This window comes from Ammodytes marinus (genome assembly GCF_949987685.1).
Source record: "Ammodytes marinus genome assembly, chromosome: 11".
In the NCBI taxonomy this organism is placed as follows: domain Eukaryota; kingdom Metazoa; phylum Chordata; class Actinopteri; order Uranoscopiformes; family Ammodytidae; genus Ammodytes; species Ammodytes marinus.
Window position 1 is genome coordinate 29,894,400 of NC_137215.1, and position 16,277 is coordinate 29,910,676.

A 16,277-nucleotide genomic window follows, 5' to 3' on the forward strand; every position below is an offset into this window, starting at 1 on the left:
GCACTTTACTAAGGTTAAACTGCATAACATTTTCCCAAATCTTTCTCCTTTATGTAACAGGTGTAAGATTGCCGAGGGTACACTTGCTCACCACTTTTGGGAATGTCCAAATCTTTACAACTTTTGGTGTCTTGTATTTCAATGGTAGTCTAATGTTTTAAATGTTTCTTTGACTACTGATCCTGAAACCGCTCTGTTTGGACATTCCGCAGCCTTGGAAAATCTGGACCATAACGCTCGCACAATCGTGGTTTATGGCATGGTTATTGCTAAGAGATTTATCCTGAAATTGTGGAAATCTGACTCAGCCCCTCAGTTTGACACTTGGTTAAGGGAACTAATGGGCATCCTACATGTAGAGAGGCTGAGATATGAACTCTCTGGCAACTTACAGAAGTTCCTCGCCAAAAGTTGTAAAGCTATAACAACCAAACTGTAAAATGTGCAGGTAGTAGGAACGATATCCACAGGCTAACTGGGACTGCCCACAGTACATGAACTAAAGCCCCCAAGTAGCCTGTTTCCTATTTTACAGTCAACAGGTTGCCGTTTAGCATGTACAGGTGTCGACGCCTGCAAATGAGTTGAGTCAGTTAAAGTGGAATCAACTACATTGGGTTGTAAGGGGGTCGTCCCAATGTTCCCAGATTTGAATGTTACCAAATGGAAGGTTTTATTAATGTTATATTATATATATATATAATATTTGGTTTTGTGGATAAAATACAGTTGTGAAGTAAACAACACTGACTTTATCCATGATACATACATTCATCATGTGTTATCTTTACCTGATCGATTAATCTCTATACGACTCAGTATGCATTATTATAGCTTTTTATCATGTATACTGACATGTTAATAACATAATACTAACTTTCCAAGCTAAATTGTTCTGTTAAGGGGTAGGACTAGATGTTTTTTTACTTCCTCCTACGCACTTTCGAGCATGTGGAAAGTGTGTCTGTTTTTTATTTATTTTTTTATTTATTCATCTATTACTATTTGAATTTAATTTTTTATTGCTTGCATGTCCGAAATAAAGACAATCAATCAATCAATCAATCAATCAATCAATCAATCAATCAATCAATCAATCAATCAATCAATCAATCAATCAATCAGTGGAGTGATGTTAGGCAGAAGAAAAAAAACCCACTATATATATCACGGTATATTTTAGAAGTATCCCTTTTCAGTCCACCTCCTACTAAGAGGTTAGCAACAACAATTTCAATTCCGGGCGGGTATGTTTTTCCCCCAACATATTATCCCATTGTTTCCTTGGAAAATTGATATATACCCGTATATGTAGAACTGAACATGATCAGCAGTATACATTAAAGTCACCACCTGCACTGCAGGCTAGACTTTGCCACACAGTGTTTATTTATTTTAGTCTGTAATGATTCCATTGATATGCCAGGCTGTTAGCTGATATAATTATATGATGATTCAACTTAATTTTAGTTTGTCTAAATATATTGCAAGTTTTTCCCTAATGTTTAGTTTACTTACCTCAGTTTGTTTTAATTGTACGTTCATACAATTCATCAGACAACTTTCTACTAATTATTTAATGTATTCTGTTAACTGACATTTTATTGCAGCAAATATATGCTTATAGTGATCTTCTGATATTTTACATTGACGTTTGGGTGACTTTAATGATAATGATTTACATTATAGCGCTTTTCTCGTACTCAAAGCGCTTGAGATCAATGGTACATGACTCATGCCTGAATTCATGGATTAAAATGATTGAATTCATTCATGTATTACTTCATAAACTAACAATAATTCACAAGGATTAATGGGATCTCATGCAGGATTTAACACAGGAACAACACATTAATTAATGCATTAATAACTAAGGCATTTTATTCATCATGATCTTTGAGTTTTTACTGATGATCATGTCTTCTTCATGGGTAAGTCTGTTCTGCAGTTAAAGGTGAAATAAGCGATTTATTTATGTTAATATAAGTGTTAAATCGCTCTTTATTCATACAGTGATCACTTACATAATGTCCGCATTTCATAAAGCCGATCTCTCAGTCAGCTGCTCTGCATGTAATCGGCAAATAAACTCTTTGTCGTATCCCGAAATTAATATCCCATCACAAGAGAGAACGCTACAAACCGAAACCCGTCTCACTCATGGTCTCACTGCCAGTGCACGCCAGAGGACAGTTTTACGCTGTCTGTTTTGATGGTTTTTATCATGTTTTATCACGATTACTTATCTGAGATGGTGCTAGATTAGTCGCTGTTTGAAGACCGCAGTGCATTAATGTGGTGACGTAGGGACGAGTTAGGGGACTGCTAACTGCAGTAACTGACAAGAAGTTAGCTAAAAGAACCATTCCGCTTACAGCACCTTTAAAGCTGGGGTATGTGATTTCTGATTGGTCAAAGTTAACATGAGCTGTACACTTTGACCAATCAGAGCGAGGCTCTGATTCTCTGTTCTTATTGGCTGTTGGGACTGTCCATTCACTTTGGCACAACTTTGTTGGTGTAGAGCTTGTCAGGGCGGGACCATAGGGGAGGGACCAAAGAGAACAAGTGGAGCGGTTGAGGTATTTGGATTCGAATCTATATCCCAACTGCCATTTTCTCCCCAAACCCCCCATCCCAGCTTTAAAGTGACAAGCAGAAAAACAGACCAGTCACAACAATACACATGAGTGTTTTGTTAAATATTGAAAAGGTTGATATCATGACGTCATCATGTTTGTGGCCTTTTATATAAAGTCAATAATTCAAATAAACATGAGAAGGGAACATCTTAAAACTAATGTCAAGTTCCGATAAAATGTCAGATTCAGCTGTGGTGTGATGCTGTAGCCTATAATAAGGCAAGGCAAGTTTATTCATATAGCACATTTCATACACAGAGGCAATTCAAAGTGCTTTATGTAAAATGTCTAAAAGAGAAAAGGAAAAGAAGGTGAATACAAGAGGGAGAGATAGGCAAAGTATATTATATAATATAAATAATCTAGTAATAATTTATAATAGTAAAAAGTAGGAAATTAGCCTAAATAAAAATGGTAAGTAAGTAATATAGAAAAGTAACTAATATAAGTATAATGCTGTAATGCAGTATAATGTTATTAATATAAATATAGGAACATATAAGTCATGTTTCCGTTTGGTCGCAAGCTGTTGTTATTTTGGTGTTCCTATTAATTTGTACATCCGTGGTTCTCGTCTGTGCTCAGTGTTATCGCGGGACCTGACGCGGAGCTACGCTTACACCGTTTACCTATCGTGTGACCAACAGAGAGCCCAGCCTGGAGTTGCTCAGCGCTGATGGTGAATAGCCACTGCTGCGGTAACGGGCGGAGGAGAAGAAGCCGCAGAAGAAGAAGGAGTCAGCAGTGGCAGCAGACTGTGATAGTTCGAGGAGTTAGTCCTTTAAATTTAGCACTGTTACGTTTAGCATCGGATCTTTACAAAACCCCAGAAGGGGAAGGGGGAAATAAGGAAAGATGGCGGCCGCGGCCTCGCCGGGCTCCGGCTCGTCCACCTCCTCAGACTGGATTGTGCTGAGAGACGGTTGCCTGCGTTGCGACGAGGAGGGCCTGCGCAGCCTCTCCTACCACCCGGCCCTCAACGCTATCCTGGCCGTTACCAGCCGCGGCAGCATCAAAGTGATTGACGGCACCTCGGGGGCAATTCTCCAGGCTTCAGCGTTACACGGTAATCACCGGGAGACATGTATTCACTAGCCAGCCCCCTGTCAGGTCCAGTCCCAGTCCTGACAAACCAAACACTGATTGTCAACACACACTTAACACGACACGGGATGAGTTGTTACCCCGGCAAGCTAATGTTAGCTGCTTCTCATAGCACTTCTCTGCGGGCCTAGTTAGATTATTTTAGATATTTTACAGGGTTCTGTTTTGCTTGTGTAAAAAAAGACACGTCTTTGGATGTTGGTCTGTTTGTCTTCAAATTTCAAATAGAGCCTGTTGAAGGCCGACCTTTGCTAATGTTTACCGCATATGCAACATGACATATCCACCACGCAAGCTAACAGCTAGCTGGCAGGTTAGCACAACGCTAGTGAGCCGGACAGTCTAACCTGTCAGCCCGTGTCTCACTAGTGGTCAGTCACAATGTGTCGTTATAAGTACAGCTTATATGTTGGACAACTAAAGTAGCACACACACTGTCACCTCGTTAAAAGGTAGTACTGAGTAGCAGTGTAAAGCAGTGAGATAGCCACTGAGGTAGCTTGCGGGTATTTAGTAGTTTACTTTCCAACGCATCGTGCGCTCTGTCTGTCACTGTGATGTGTGATGCTGTCAGTAAAGTGACTCCATGTCGTAGCTGTGGTAATGGTTGCATAGTTTAAATGGCTAATTCAGCCAAATCGCCAGTCTAACCCCTGTCTTGTTGGTTTTTACACGTGAGCACACAACATCCCGGTACAATGTACTGACAGGACGTTGCATACAGACTATGCAAGACTTCCGAAATCCAAGAGTTGATCAAGCTGTGCTCCTCGCTCAGCTAGTTACTGCGACGTTGATCACCGTGCTCTGCTTTGTTTACACATCATGGCATGATGGGTCATTGTAGTCTTATGAAATTGTGAAAGAGAAAAGCATGAATATACTTGGTTTGAATGTCAGATATGTAGATGGACAACATTTTTTTTCCTCTGAAGGGAAATTGTATTGTCAATTTCTCCTTTCCTAGCAGGGAAGGGAGTCATTGTAGATGGTTGTTGCAGTTGTCAGGAAAGAGCTTCTGTTGTTATTGATAGGCACACAGTCTGCATGTCGAAAGGGGAAGTCAGTAATTCTGGAGAATGCTTGTTGTCAATTTTTGTTGTTGTCAAAATCAGTGAATATCTTCCCTGGACGTCCTACCTGTCTGTACTTTGTGCGCAGCTCTGTAAACTGGCATGTTGCTAGCTAGGGTCAGTCTCCTTTGTTTACATACCAGTTAACAGAGCCTAGGCTGTGTATTAACACCATTTTTTTTGTCTGCACTCACACACTGTACGGACATGTAGCGGATTGTGAGGAGATATTCACTGATTTTGACTTAAAGTGATTTTCTCTACAAGGAAAATGTGTAAAAACACAAATTATGTTCAAAAAGCCCTGTTGACATGTTTACTCCTCACTGCTTCTCTGCTCAATTCACCAAGTTCATGATCCAAAACAAACCAGCAGATGGAAATCAAACCGTGGGAGTTTACTTTCGTATAAATGGGACTGGTGACCCATCTTTACTGCCCAGGTGCATTAAAGGTGCACTATGTCACTTTGGCTGGGTCAGAAAAGTGAACAAGTTATACACTAATAACTGAATAAACAAACATTCATGAGGCTTCTATAAAAGCTGCATGAACGCCAGTGATGCATTTTCAACGTATTTCCGCTCAGGCAGGTGGCGGCAGTTGAGTAGGAGGTCCCTAATGTGGACAAAAGTCACTTTTCTGTTTCTGTTTCAACTATCAAATGAATGCGGACACATCGGACACAAGCGACGTAAACCACCTCCGAATGTGGTTTTTGTGATCCGATCTCAGTCAATGCGTCTTGTGTTTTCACTACGGCTGTCAAGCGATTAAAAAAATGTATCTAATTAATTACAGGCTCTGTGATTAATTAATCTAAATTAATCGCGGTCTATAGGCTACCGTTAGTCTCTCTCTCTCTCTCTCTCTCCGTCTCTCGTAACTTCTGTCTCCTCCCCTCAGCCAGGCTTCTACATTAAATATATTAAGGAACTACTAGCGCCGAAAGAAAAAAAACACAAAAAAACAAGCAGGCTAAATGACGCACACACACACACACACACAAAGGAGGAAAAAAGACAGGCATATGCTAGGAAGAGTGAGTGGGGTCGGGTGTTCCGTTGAGACGATCGCAAAGTAGCAAACAAAAGTGAGACACGAGGAAGATTGAGAGATAGGCCTACTGTTTTGAACCTACATTGTTAATTAGGCACCCACTAAATCAATAATGCACAGACACTGCGAGAATAACATAAAACGTATTCCTACCTTCATGCTTATTTGCCCTCGGCCTCTTTCCCCTGCTTCTTTCTTTACTCTTTAATCCCGTGCGGGTCGTGTCCGCAAGATACAGGTGCAGCTCCGCTATCATCTCACCTCTTTAGCACCGGGTCAAAGGGCAATATAGAAGTGCGATTAATCTGCGTTAATTTTTTTAATTGCGTTAATTTTTCTGTGATTAATTAATCTAAATGAACGCATTAATTTGACAGCCCTAGTTTTCACCTGTAGTTAAAGCTGTCAAGACGTGATCCGATCACAAAAAGCACATGTTAAAGACAAATGGAAACGGGCTCTTAGTTTCACTTTTGCTTCTGTACATTTTTGCCAAGGATAATATTGTGATCTTAAGATGCTGACCAACCTGGCTCTCATAATATTATCATGAAGACATCTCCTTTTGTTATACATGTCATTTAGCACACATCTCAGCTTAGGAGGAGGAGTCTTATTTGACACTTTTTTATGATTTATGACAGCATTTGCATGACTGATTGGAGATGTGTTTTTCTCCCTGTTTGCTGAAAGGGACTGAATGATGATGGCTGTGTGACAGCCCCTGTTGTTCCCAGGGCCACATGTTACCCACTGAGGAAAATGAGGTCATGCCCTGCACGTGAAGCTTACCTTCTGTTACTGACGGGTGCATGTTATCATTCTTTTTTTAAAGAGCCTCAAAGTCCATTCATTACGTTTTTTTTTTTTTGGGGGGGGGGTGTAACTTTTTATTATCTTTCACACTACAACACTAATGTATTTTCCTCATTTTGCTTTTGCCTACCGGTTTGGTTGGAGATTATGGTTGGAGGTTGCCTACTTTTTCTGCTCTGTACTGTGCTAAACTTTAAAATGTTCTTTGTTGAACTAAAGTATTTGGCAATAGCCCCTATAGCGACAGCTTTCCTAGAAAGGCCGCTGAGAGGCTTAGGTGGGCTCCAGGCTGTTAGGCGTCATTCAATGAATCCAAGTCCGGTGATGAATATAGTTTTAGCATTTATTACTGAAGACAGAATCGCAACTGATGAATGAAAACATCTAGATGGTATGAAAACAAATCAATAAAAGATAAAGTGATGAGGGTTGTTAGTTACTGACGGTTGTTTTGACGATGGTTTGACGAGTTTGACGGTAAACAGAAAATATCATCAGGAGCGCCACTAACCCCCTTTGTCTCTCTAACCCCCGCCCATCCGAGTGCCCAGGTATATAGATTAAACCCCACCCATGTGTCAATAAACGGAAGAGACATGAACCAAAACAGTGTGAGTAACCTTTCAAAATAAACAATCAAACAGACCAAATATTCATTTTGGCCCCTACATACAGCCCCCTTTACCTGCAGACTGTGTTTCAGCTCAACCACTACAGAATGATGTTGTGGGCTAAGAGAGGAACAGGAATTATTCACTGTTTGCAATATGGGAATATTCAATTATTTTATTATGGCTTCTTTAAAGTAACTGTAAACTTGTGTTGGCACACCCTGGGGTTTATTCATCTTCTAGATTCTTAAGCCAAAGCCCTGATTTGGCTCAGGTTAAAAGTAGGGATGCACCGAAATGAAAATTCTTGGCCGAAACCGAATACCGAAAGAGGCTTTTGCAGTTTTGTTTATTATTTAGTAAATTCTTTGAACATTCCATACATGAACTCCCAAATGTTCTCCTCAAACATAGCCTACAACTAAAAAGCAACCCTAAATAGGCCTAAATAAATAAACAGTAAAACCTTCAAATCTAAGAGTAAAATTAACATTTTACTAGGAATTAATTTGTGAACCACTCACTGATTTTTTCCTTGACTTATATGAGGATGAATCTACAAAAAGATCGACTTATTGCCTTTTTTTGCAGTGCAGTGCAGGTTGAGTTGCTCTAAAAAAAAACTGCACCACAGCTGCCACCGTAATGTTCAGACTTCAGAATTTGCATCAAAGCCCTGATCATAACAATGAGAGGCTTTAAACAATGTCCATGCTTAGGAGGTGATTGTAACTTTTTCGTCTGTAGACTGAAACTAACGAGGGGAGGCGGCTCGCTGGACATATATTTAGTCGCGCTGTCAGTTTGCCGACATGGCTCTGTGTATTCAGGCTCGAGAAATGCAATCAGATCGTAGGAGCCTTTCCCCCCAACAGCGCTAACGGACAGGATATCTCCGGTTATCATTTTAGCTGTCAAACTAAAGTTTTTTTTCACCGGCGAGGTGTCACTGTGAATGACACCGTTACCATTTGTCACACTGTCATAGAGTTTCACCGGGTGAATCGCTGCTTCGCTCGCGCAAGGCTTTTGTGTTTCTAAGGTGATTAAACATCAGTCTTGGACGAGTGTTTTAACTTTATTCTGCTTTTAGCATTGCACTGTCTGCGCCGTGTTTCATCCAGTTTGAAAAAATGCTCCCACACTGGACTCTGACATTTTCATGTTACAAACTGCTCCTGCTGCGCGGTCACAAAGAGACGTGGACTCGCATACACGGTTACGTCTCTCTTTACTGCCATTTCCTGGTTTACAAGCGCGCAGCTCTTTTAAAAACATATTTCCTTAGTGTCATTTAGTTCGCCAATTTTCGGTAATGTTGTTCGTCTTTTTAACTGTTTCGGGCCGAAACCGAAAATGACTTATTTTGCCATTTTCGGCCGAACTTTTTCGGTGGCCGAATGTTCGGTGCATCCCTAGTTAAAAGCTTATTTCCCCATCATAAAAAAAAAAAGAGAAAAATAGAAATACAAATAAAAACAACCTTACAGTTGTGCAATTTTGTTTGCTATGTGCAGGTACAAATTATGTGCAAACATGCAGACAGTACAAAGCACAATTAAAGAAAACTTCTACTGTTTTGGTGCAATACTATACAGACACACTAAATACAAATAATGGACCATACACTTAACAGGTGTATGCACATCAAAGTGCTAATTCAACTTTTTGAAGTTCCTTTTTGGATGGGGGCTGTTGTGCGATTATTGTGGACAATAGGCCTATTGTGATGCGATAGCCTACAATTCATTAATAGTTATTTTGAGCCTACTTGCTTGATTTCTTTTTAAATACACAGGTTATTGGTCGTTTTGGAACATAAAAATAAAGCAGCATTGAAAATTCAGAAAATAAATCTTCTTGGTCTAAACTAGCATGCTGTTTGAAAAATAACTCAATAGTTGAAATAATAAATACAATGTGTTTTCCATTTAAAATGACTAAATACATATCTCCAAAGGTCAAAGACAGTAACAGTGTGGCACTTCTGTAAACACTTACTGAAACTTGGCTGGGCCATCACTCTCATGCATTCATCAAACTTTTCTCTGCCCTGTCTGAGCTGATAGATAGGTTGTGTTGCCACGGTGATGTGGAGTCTTAAACTATTCTAGCTTTGCAGAGCACTTCTTTCTGTTCAGCTAAATATCCTCATAGAACCGCACTGCGTTTATTATCGCCACCAGTTAAATGTCAGTTTGCTTCTGCTCGCTCTCCCGCGTACATGCCGTAGACACATGCTTTTTACCGCAAATCGCGCTTGCTAGTACATTAATTGTGCAGCAATTACCAACCGACCATTTTGGGGGGGTCGGTTGGTAGTCAAGGCGGGGGGCTGGCGTTGCTAAGGCGGCCGCCTTAGCCATAAAGCGCTGGGAGAAACGCTGGTCTGGTATCATATCGTGAGATGAGGGTATTGTCACACCACGAGTCTCAACCTAAGGCAGTAAGGCCACGGAGCAAAACAGCTGGTAAATATTGGTTCTCAATTCAGCTGAAGAGTGTCACTTTGAAAAATGTATTTGAATTGGATTGGCGTTTTGTATTTGAAAAGTGACGAGTTTATTGCATAACCCCTGCAGTCAGCAATTCTGAACACTTGGTATTGCCAGTTTTTAGAGCCTAGGCTGTGTGTTTAATACTTGATTTTTTTTTACAGGTAGCAGATCCACAGATTTTGACAAAGTGATTTTGACAACAAGTGTTCTCTAGAATCGCTGGCTTCACCTTTTTAAGTCTCGTAAATTGTAGTTATCCAAAACGTAGGGCAACTGATGCTAGTGGTGTGAAAGGTAGGGGGCTAGCCAACTTTTTTTTTGTCTGAAGAAGGGTAGGTTTGATCTGTTTGGCAACAGATGGTGTAGTGATCATCGAAAAATAACGGAGGCTTCTCTGTATCATTACCTGAAAAATACTCTCCGCCGATTGCACCAAAGAGGAATGGAAGACATGCTTTCTTCCTTTTTTCTCCATTAAGCCTTTGGATACCTGGTCTAAATTCAGAAACCTTAATATATGATATCTAAGTTGGGTGTGTCTCAATAAGCTTTTACAAAAAACTGATAAATTATAAATGTTATAAAATGAAGTTTAAAAAACCGCCATTTTACAGTCTAGGCCAGTGGTTCTCAACCTTTTTTGAGCAAACGCCCCCCTAACCTTACCGAGATACTCTAGCGCCCCCCCAACAAAACGCAAACACACACACACACACACACACACACACACACACACACACACACACACACACACACACACACACACACACACACACACACACACACACACACACACACACACACACACACACACACACACACACACACACACACACACACACACACACACACACACACAGTTGATGGTGGGCCGTCTTGAATGTTGATCCCTCAGAGACTTAAAGTAGGATGGATCTTTAGCTGATTTTTCGGGATGTTTTTTCACTAAATGTTCCTGTAGTCGCGAGGGTTTCATGGCCTCATTAGAGAACACCTGATCGCAGAGCAGGCACATTGGTAAAGTGGTGTTCATCGGTGACGGGATAAATCCATAACTAATGTAATTGGCATTGTACTGCCGGCACTTTTTCTTGCTATCCGCCATGTTTGTTTATGTTATGTTATTAAAGTTGAATATGTTACAATGAATTGTGTACGTTTTCATTGGTTGTTGAACTGTTATCCCGCGAACTAGCGCTCATGACGTAGCTGTGCTTTGCTGCTGTCATAGGGCTGCTGTACAGGGCTTCAGTGAGCCTCTCGCGGTGCACAGCGTTTAGTATATCGTCCCTCTCCAACATATGAGGGTTGTGTCTTTAACATGGTTCTGCTTGTGTGTTAGTTAACTCCATGCTTTGGCTGATTACTCTCCACCTCAGAGACAATAATTAGTTTAAGTTTGAATCTCGCTGCGCTAGCATTAGCATTAGCAATATCAGTTAACGTCATTATACTAGTCTGTGATTGGCTGATTCCTCTGCCGCTAAGGCTTTGATTGGCTGGTTGTTCTGACTCAAAGACCTCTGATTGGCTGTCTGCAGAGCCTTCTCTTTTCTAAGGCTGTGACAGTCAGCAGACCGCAGAACATTGGAGAGAATAGTTAAAAAGAGGTCGAGGGGTTAGAAACATGAAAAGTTAAAATAGGCTGTTTATTTCAGGTAACCTATTTTTGCAGTCAAATGATTTATAAGATTTTTAAGAAAGTTTAAAATATATTTATTAAAAAAAAAAAAAAAAAAAAAAAAAGCTCTCGTGACCCAGCGCCCCCCTAGGTTGTACGAACGCCCCCGTTGAGAAACCCTGGTCTAGGCCATTTGACAGGACTGTGTGGGCGTGGCTGTATCAAACTGTATCCATGGCAACAGTCATTGTTTTTATAGAATGTTCGGGTAGAGAACTGACGTGATTGGTTCAAAATACTAATTGTTTCCTACGTACCATAGCATAGCCCCGCCTCATCTAACCAAATTTCTGTGAAGTTTATCACACTTAAATGACAATATGTTAAATTTGGATTGATAAATATGCCTATAACTCTTTTCAGATGCTTACTATCATGCACCGACCTAACTCCCCAAATGACATTGTTAGAAGGATATTGGGTAAAAATATCGATTCTCCGATGCATTGCGATTCTCTCTCGACCGATTCCGAATCGATTCATAAAAGTTAATAATCGATTCATTAAAAAATAAATAAATATAACTAGTATTTAATATTAGTATTTCCTGTGCCACTGCGCATGCACACCACACAAGTGCGAGTTGTTAAAAGTGGCGACAAAAGGGCAGAGAGCAGCAAACCCATATGACCTGCACTGGCTTTGTGTCTGTTTACGTTTTTGTATGAGAGCTGAATTCCAATACAGCACTTTTTTTTCACTGTTGTACACCTTATACTGGTATTGTGCTAATGTTTTATTTGTTACCAGAAATGAAGGCACCTGGTTCTTATGTGTTTTTAGTGTTCAAAGATGTCATGTGAGAAAGAAACAAATACTATACATGATTTAAATACATTATGTAATACAGCACTGTCAATTTAGTATTGTGCTGATGTTATGTTACAATTTCCAAGAGGAGAGATGTATACCATGGCTGTTTGTTCACAAGGCATAAAATGAAATAGATCATTATTTAAATTAAATTAATTATTTTACTCTTTCTTGTGTATTTCTACTTGATACTGAATCGATATCGAAGCATTTCAATCAATATCGAATCGAATCGATATCGAATCGTGACTTAATGAATCGAAATCGAATCGTGAGATTCTTGACAATACCCAGCCCTAGTTTACAGGGTCTTTAAAGCCACCCTGACACTGACTGTGTGCTGTCCTCTGCTCCTCCTACCACAGCTAAACCAGGTGGTCGTGTGCGCTGTCAGTACTTCCCTGCAGTGGACAAGGTGCTGTTTGTGGACGACTATGCAGTGGGCTGCAGGAAGGACCTGAACGGCATCCTGCTGCTAGACACAGCCCTCCAGCCTCCAGTGGCCAAGCCTGATGATGTGGTTCAGCTGGAGCTGCCCGTCACAGAGGTAAGACCTATATACTATCTATCTATTATATACTATCTATGGGTAAGACACACACCCACAAGGTTTTCTCACTTTAGTCTTTTGTTTTTGGAGTATATGGATTCCTATTTTTGACAGTATTGTCGTGTCGTTGGCCTTACATTTCATTTTAATGGCATTTAAAAAAGTTATTAAAAAGTCTTGAATGTAACTTGGAGATCCCTGGGGGGTACTCTGTGTATCAACAGCTGGCATTGGTTTGTCCTGCCAGCATGAAAGAACATAAGGAGCATAACTTGGGTTATCGCTTTAAAAAGATGCTTTGGAACAATAGTAGCATCAAGAGGGAATTTGTAATCTGTAAATCTGAGTTCACACCAAACTCCATCGCTCCTAACGCGCCGCTTGATCCTACTTTGGTTTATTTTGGTTCATCCCGTCTATCGAGCCTAGCTTTTCTCCCACTATTTTCTTTCCCCTACTCAACCATGGCTGAGATCAGAGCCAGCACAACAGCGTGCATGTGGGCACAAAAAGAACAACAACTGTGCCAAAAGACAAATAAACAGCAACAAGTAGCCTGGCATTAAAACAACATTGCATATAGATCCACGATGCTCGGAAATACACACAATTAAAGGCAGCAACATACCAAACACATTCACACCAGCATTGTGTGCGCAGCGGCACAAAATAAAGGCATCTTACCTGGCTGTGACAGAGCGCCGCGGATGGCAGAGATGAACACCGTTGCTTCGCTGTACTTGTTGTGAAAGTCCACACGGACTTGGCTGTCATGTTTATAATATTACTAGTAGCCATACACAACCGGGTGAGTTTACTAATGCTAACCAGCGCTAACTTGGTTTATAGGTTAAAGCACAGCCACTCTAGCCTGGAAATCCAGACCCATATCTAGAAAGATAGAGGGTCTGGCCACGATCAATAGACCTTCCCAACTGAAGGGGCGGCTCCTACTTATGCATTTCAAATACCACTGCACACAGTTGGATAGCACTACAACCAATAAGTGCAATGGACAAGGTGACATATTTAGCCCTGTTCGTTTAGCGTACAGCGGGTTATCTGTTAAATTAAACTTTTGGCGTGGTCGGTCGGCAAATCAGAACATTCCACTTACTTGCTAATGAAAGATTTGAGTGCCTTCTTCCAAATCGTAAAGGTTCGAGGCCAAAGCAGTCTCAAACTCAAACAACATATCCACAGCCATCTTTGATGTTTACTATCACGGCTTCGACGGCGCATGCACAGCACTGTCGTTATCAGGTTACGTCCGCCCCAGAGCACCATACATAGGGCTCTGGCCCGCCCATATCAGATAGAACGATTTGATTGGTAGCTCAGGATTTCTTGACATATTTAATTTGCAAGCGGCAGGTCTGTATTTCCAGGCTACAGCCGCCCAGCATATTCACTGAATAAACCAGGAAGCCCAATCTCCTTGCTCACTCTCCCCACGCCTGCTCCTTCTCGTAGAACTGCGACCGACTGTCATCCAGCACCGGCTGCCCGCAAAGACGTTTCTCTCCTCCGTGTTTCTCTGCCTCTGTGTACACTTGTGTCCTCCGTGTAGATGTCAGTGACGTTGGGTCAGTCGGCACGCATATTGGCTATCGCGGCTAAGCGTCACGCTTCATCGCATTAAAAGTTCTCTATTTTCCACTTCACGAGATGAAGTGATAGAGCGTTGGATGCTATAGAAGACATCTCATTGTGCCAAACACTTCCATCGAGTTGCTTCATCACACCTGAAGCAATGATTTCATATGGAAATCGCATTTGGTGTGAACACACCTTGAGCTGCTCACCTATTCAGCTTCCAACTTAAGCATTCAAAAGTAGAAGCCACAAGAAGTAAACACACATTCATTAATGTGGTTTTCTAGTAAGTAAATAATTCAATGACTGCATCTCCAGACTGTGATCATGACTGAAGTTACATCATGCATAACCCATGGAACTATTGAGTTTTTGAGACATTTCCAATGCCCTGTCTCTGTCAGTTCTAGCTAGTTACAGTTGTGTGTGTGTGTGTGTGTGTGTGTGTGTGTGTGTGTGTGTGTGTTTATTTTGTGTGTTTTCAGGCCCAGCAGTTGCTGTTAGCCTGTCAGGAAAAGATTGACGTGTCCAGCACAGAGGGCTTCGAACTCTTTCTCACCCAGCTCAAAGAAGGCCTGAAAAATACCTCACACGAGACGGCAGCCAATCACAAAGTGGCCAAGGTTAGTGGCACAGCCTTTCTAAAGGTGCTTTGCTTTATCTTGTTGCATACTGTTACCACTGGGTGGTGACAAGAGGTAGTGGTGCTTAGTTCACACATACAAAAATCTATTTTAAAGTGGACATATTATGCAAGAACTCGGGTTTAAATGTGTATTTCCGAGGTCTACTAGAAAAGGTTTTAATGGTTTATTGTTCAAAAAACCCAATAGTTTTCTACCATTTCCCATTTCTTCATCGCCTTTTCCAGCCTTTTCTGCTCTCTATCTCAAAAGGTTGGTTTTGACATTTACCCCCCTTCGCAAAAATTCTAGTCTGCTCTGACTGGTCAGATCTACATGGGCGTGCATGCACCGCCCTGCTCATACCTACCTATAGGGCTGTGCGATATGGCGATATATATCGTCTGACGAAACAAAAACGTCTATCGTTTAATTTTATGCAATATCATTTATTTCGTTATGTTGCAAATCCCACTCTTTAGGACACAAACTACACATGTAGCTCGCAGTGAAGTTACTGTTAATTAAACCGAATAGTTCCTACAACGTAACTTTACATTAAAAGCCTTTAGCTGGTGAAATGTGAGAAATCAAAGTCAACTTTTACTTTTATTTTCAAGCAGAAACACTTAGCGCTTCCTAGCCCCGCTGCGCTTCCATCACACTACTTCCGCCCGACCGCACCAGGCTTTTCTCGCTTATGTGATAATCAAAGTTCATTTCGGACACTAAAATCCATCGGTAGCAGACCTGTCTGTGTTTGCACACGTGTAGATGATTATTCCATGGGGAGAGGATCATATATCCCCGCTGACAGAGCAGTCGAACCAACGTCACCCGGGCAGCGCTCGACAGGCTCGCGGGGTTACCAGCCGAGCTAGCGAGGCAGTTCGGCTGCTAGCTGTCGCGCGCTTCCCGGCTCGGCTGCTCTCTCAGCGGTGAGAAGCTCCTGCGCTCCCCGGGGCGGTCACCCTCTCCGCGGGGTGAATTTACAAGCCACCGCAGCCTCAGCTAAAGAGGATAGCTCCATTAGGCTAATGAGCTAAGCTAAGGAGGAATCCACCAATTCAGTAAATTCTGTGCCCTGAAACCCCACACGGCCCAAAACTACTCAAATGTCACATTGCAATTTTCTATTTTGTTGAATGCTTGAAAATTTGCGTTTTAATAAAAGCTGAAAATAATCAATTATGGGTAAATGCTTTATTTGT

At 41.3% G+C, this 16,277-nt stretch overlaps 1 protein-coding gene across 11 annotated transcripts in view; it reads left to right on the forward strand.

The window, feature by feature from the left end:
• Nucleotides 1-3,289: 3,289 nt before the first annotated feature.
• Nucleotides 3,290-16,277, forward strand: part of birc6 (baculoviral IAP repeat containing 6) — a 163,713-nt gene continuing 150,725 nt past the window's right edge. For all 11 annotated transcript variants that reach the window (XM_080037113.1, XM_080037116.1, XM_080037120.1 and 8 more), the window contains exons 1-3: nucleotides 3,290-3,708; nucleotides 12,663-12,844; nucleotides 14,929-15,066. In XM_080037113.1, coding sequence (XP_079893239.1) covers nucleotides 3,498-3,708; nucleotides 12,663-12,844; nucleotides 14,929-15,066 — 531 coding nt within the window. In that variant the 5' untranslated portion in view covers nucleotides 3,290-3,497. The remainder of the gene's footprint in view (nucleotides 3,709-12,662; nucleotides 12,845-14,928; nucleotides 15,067-16,277) is intronic.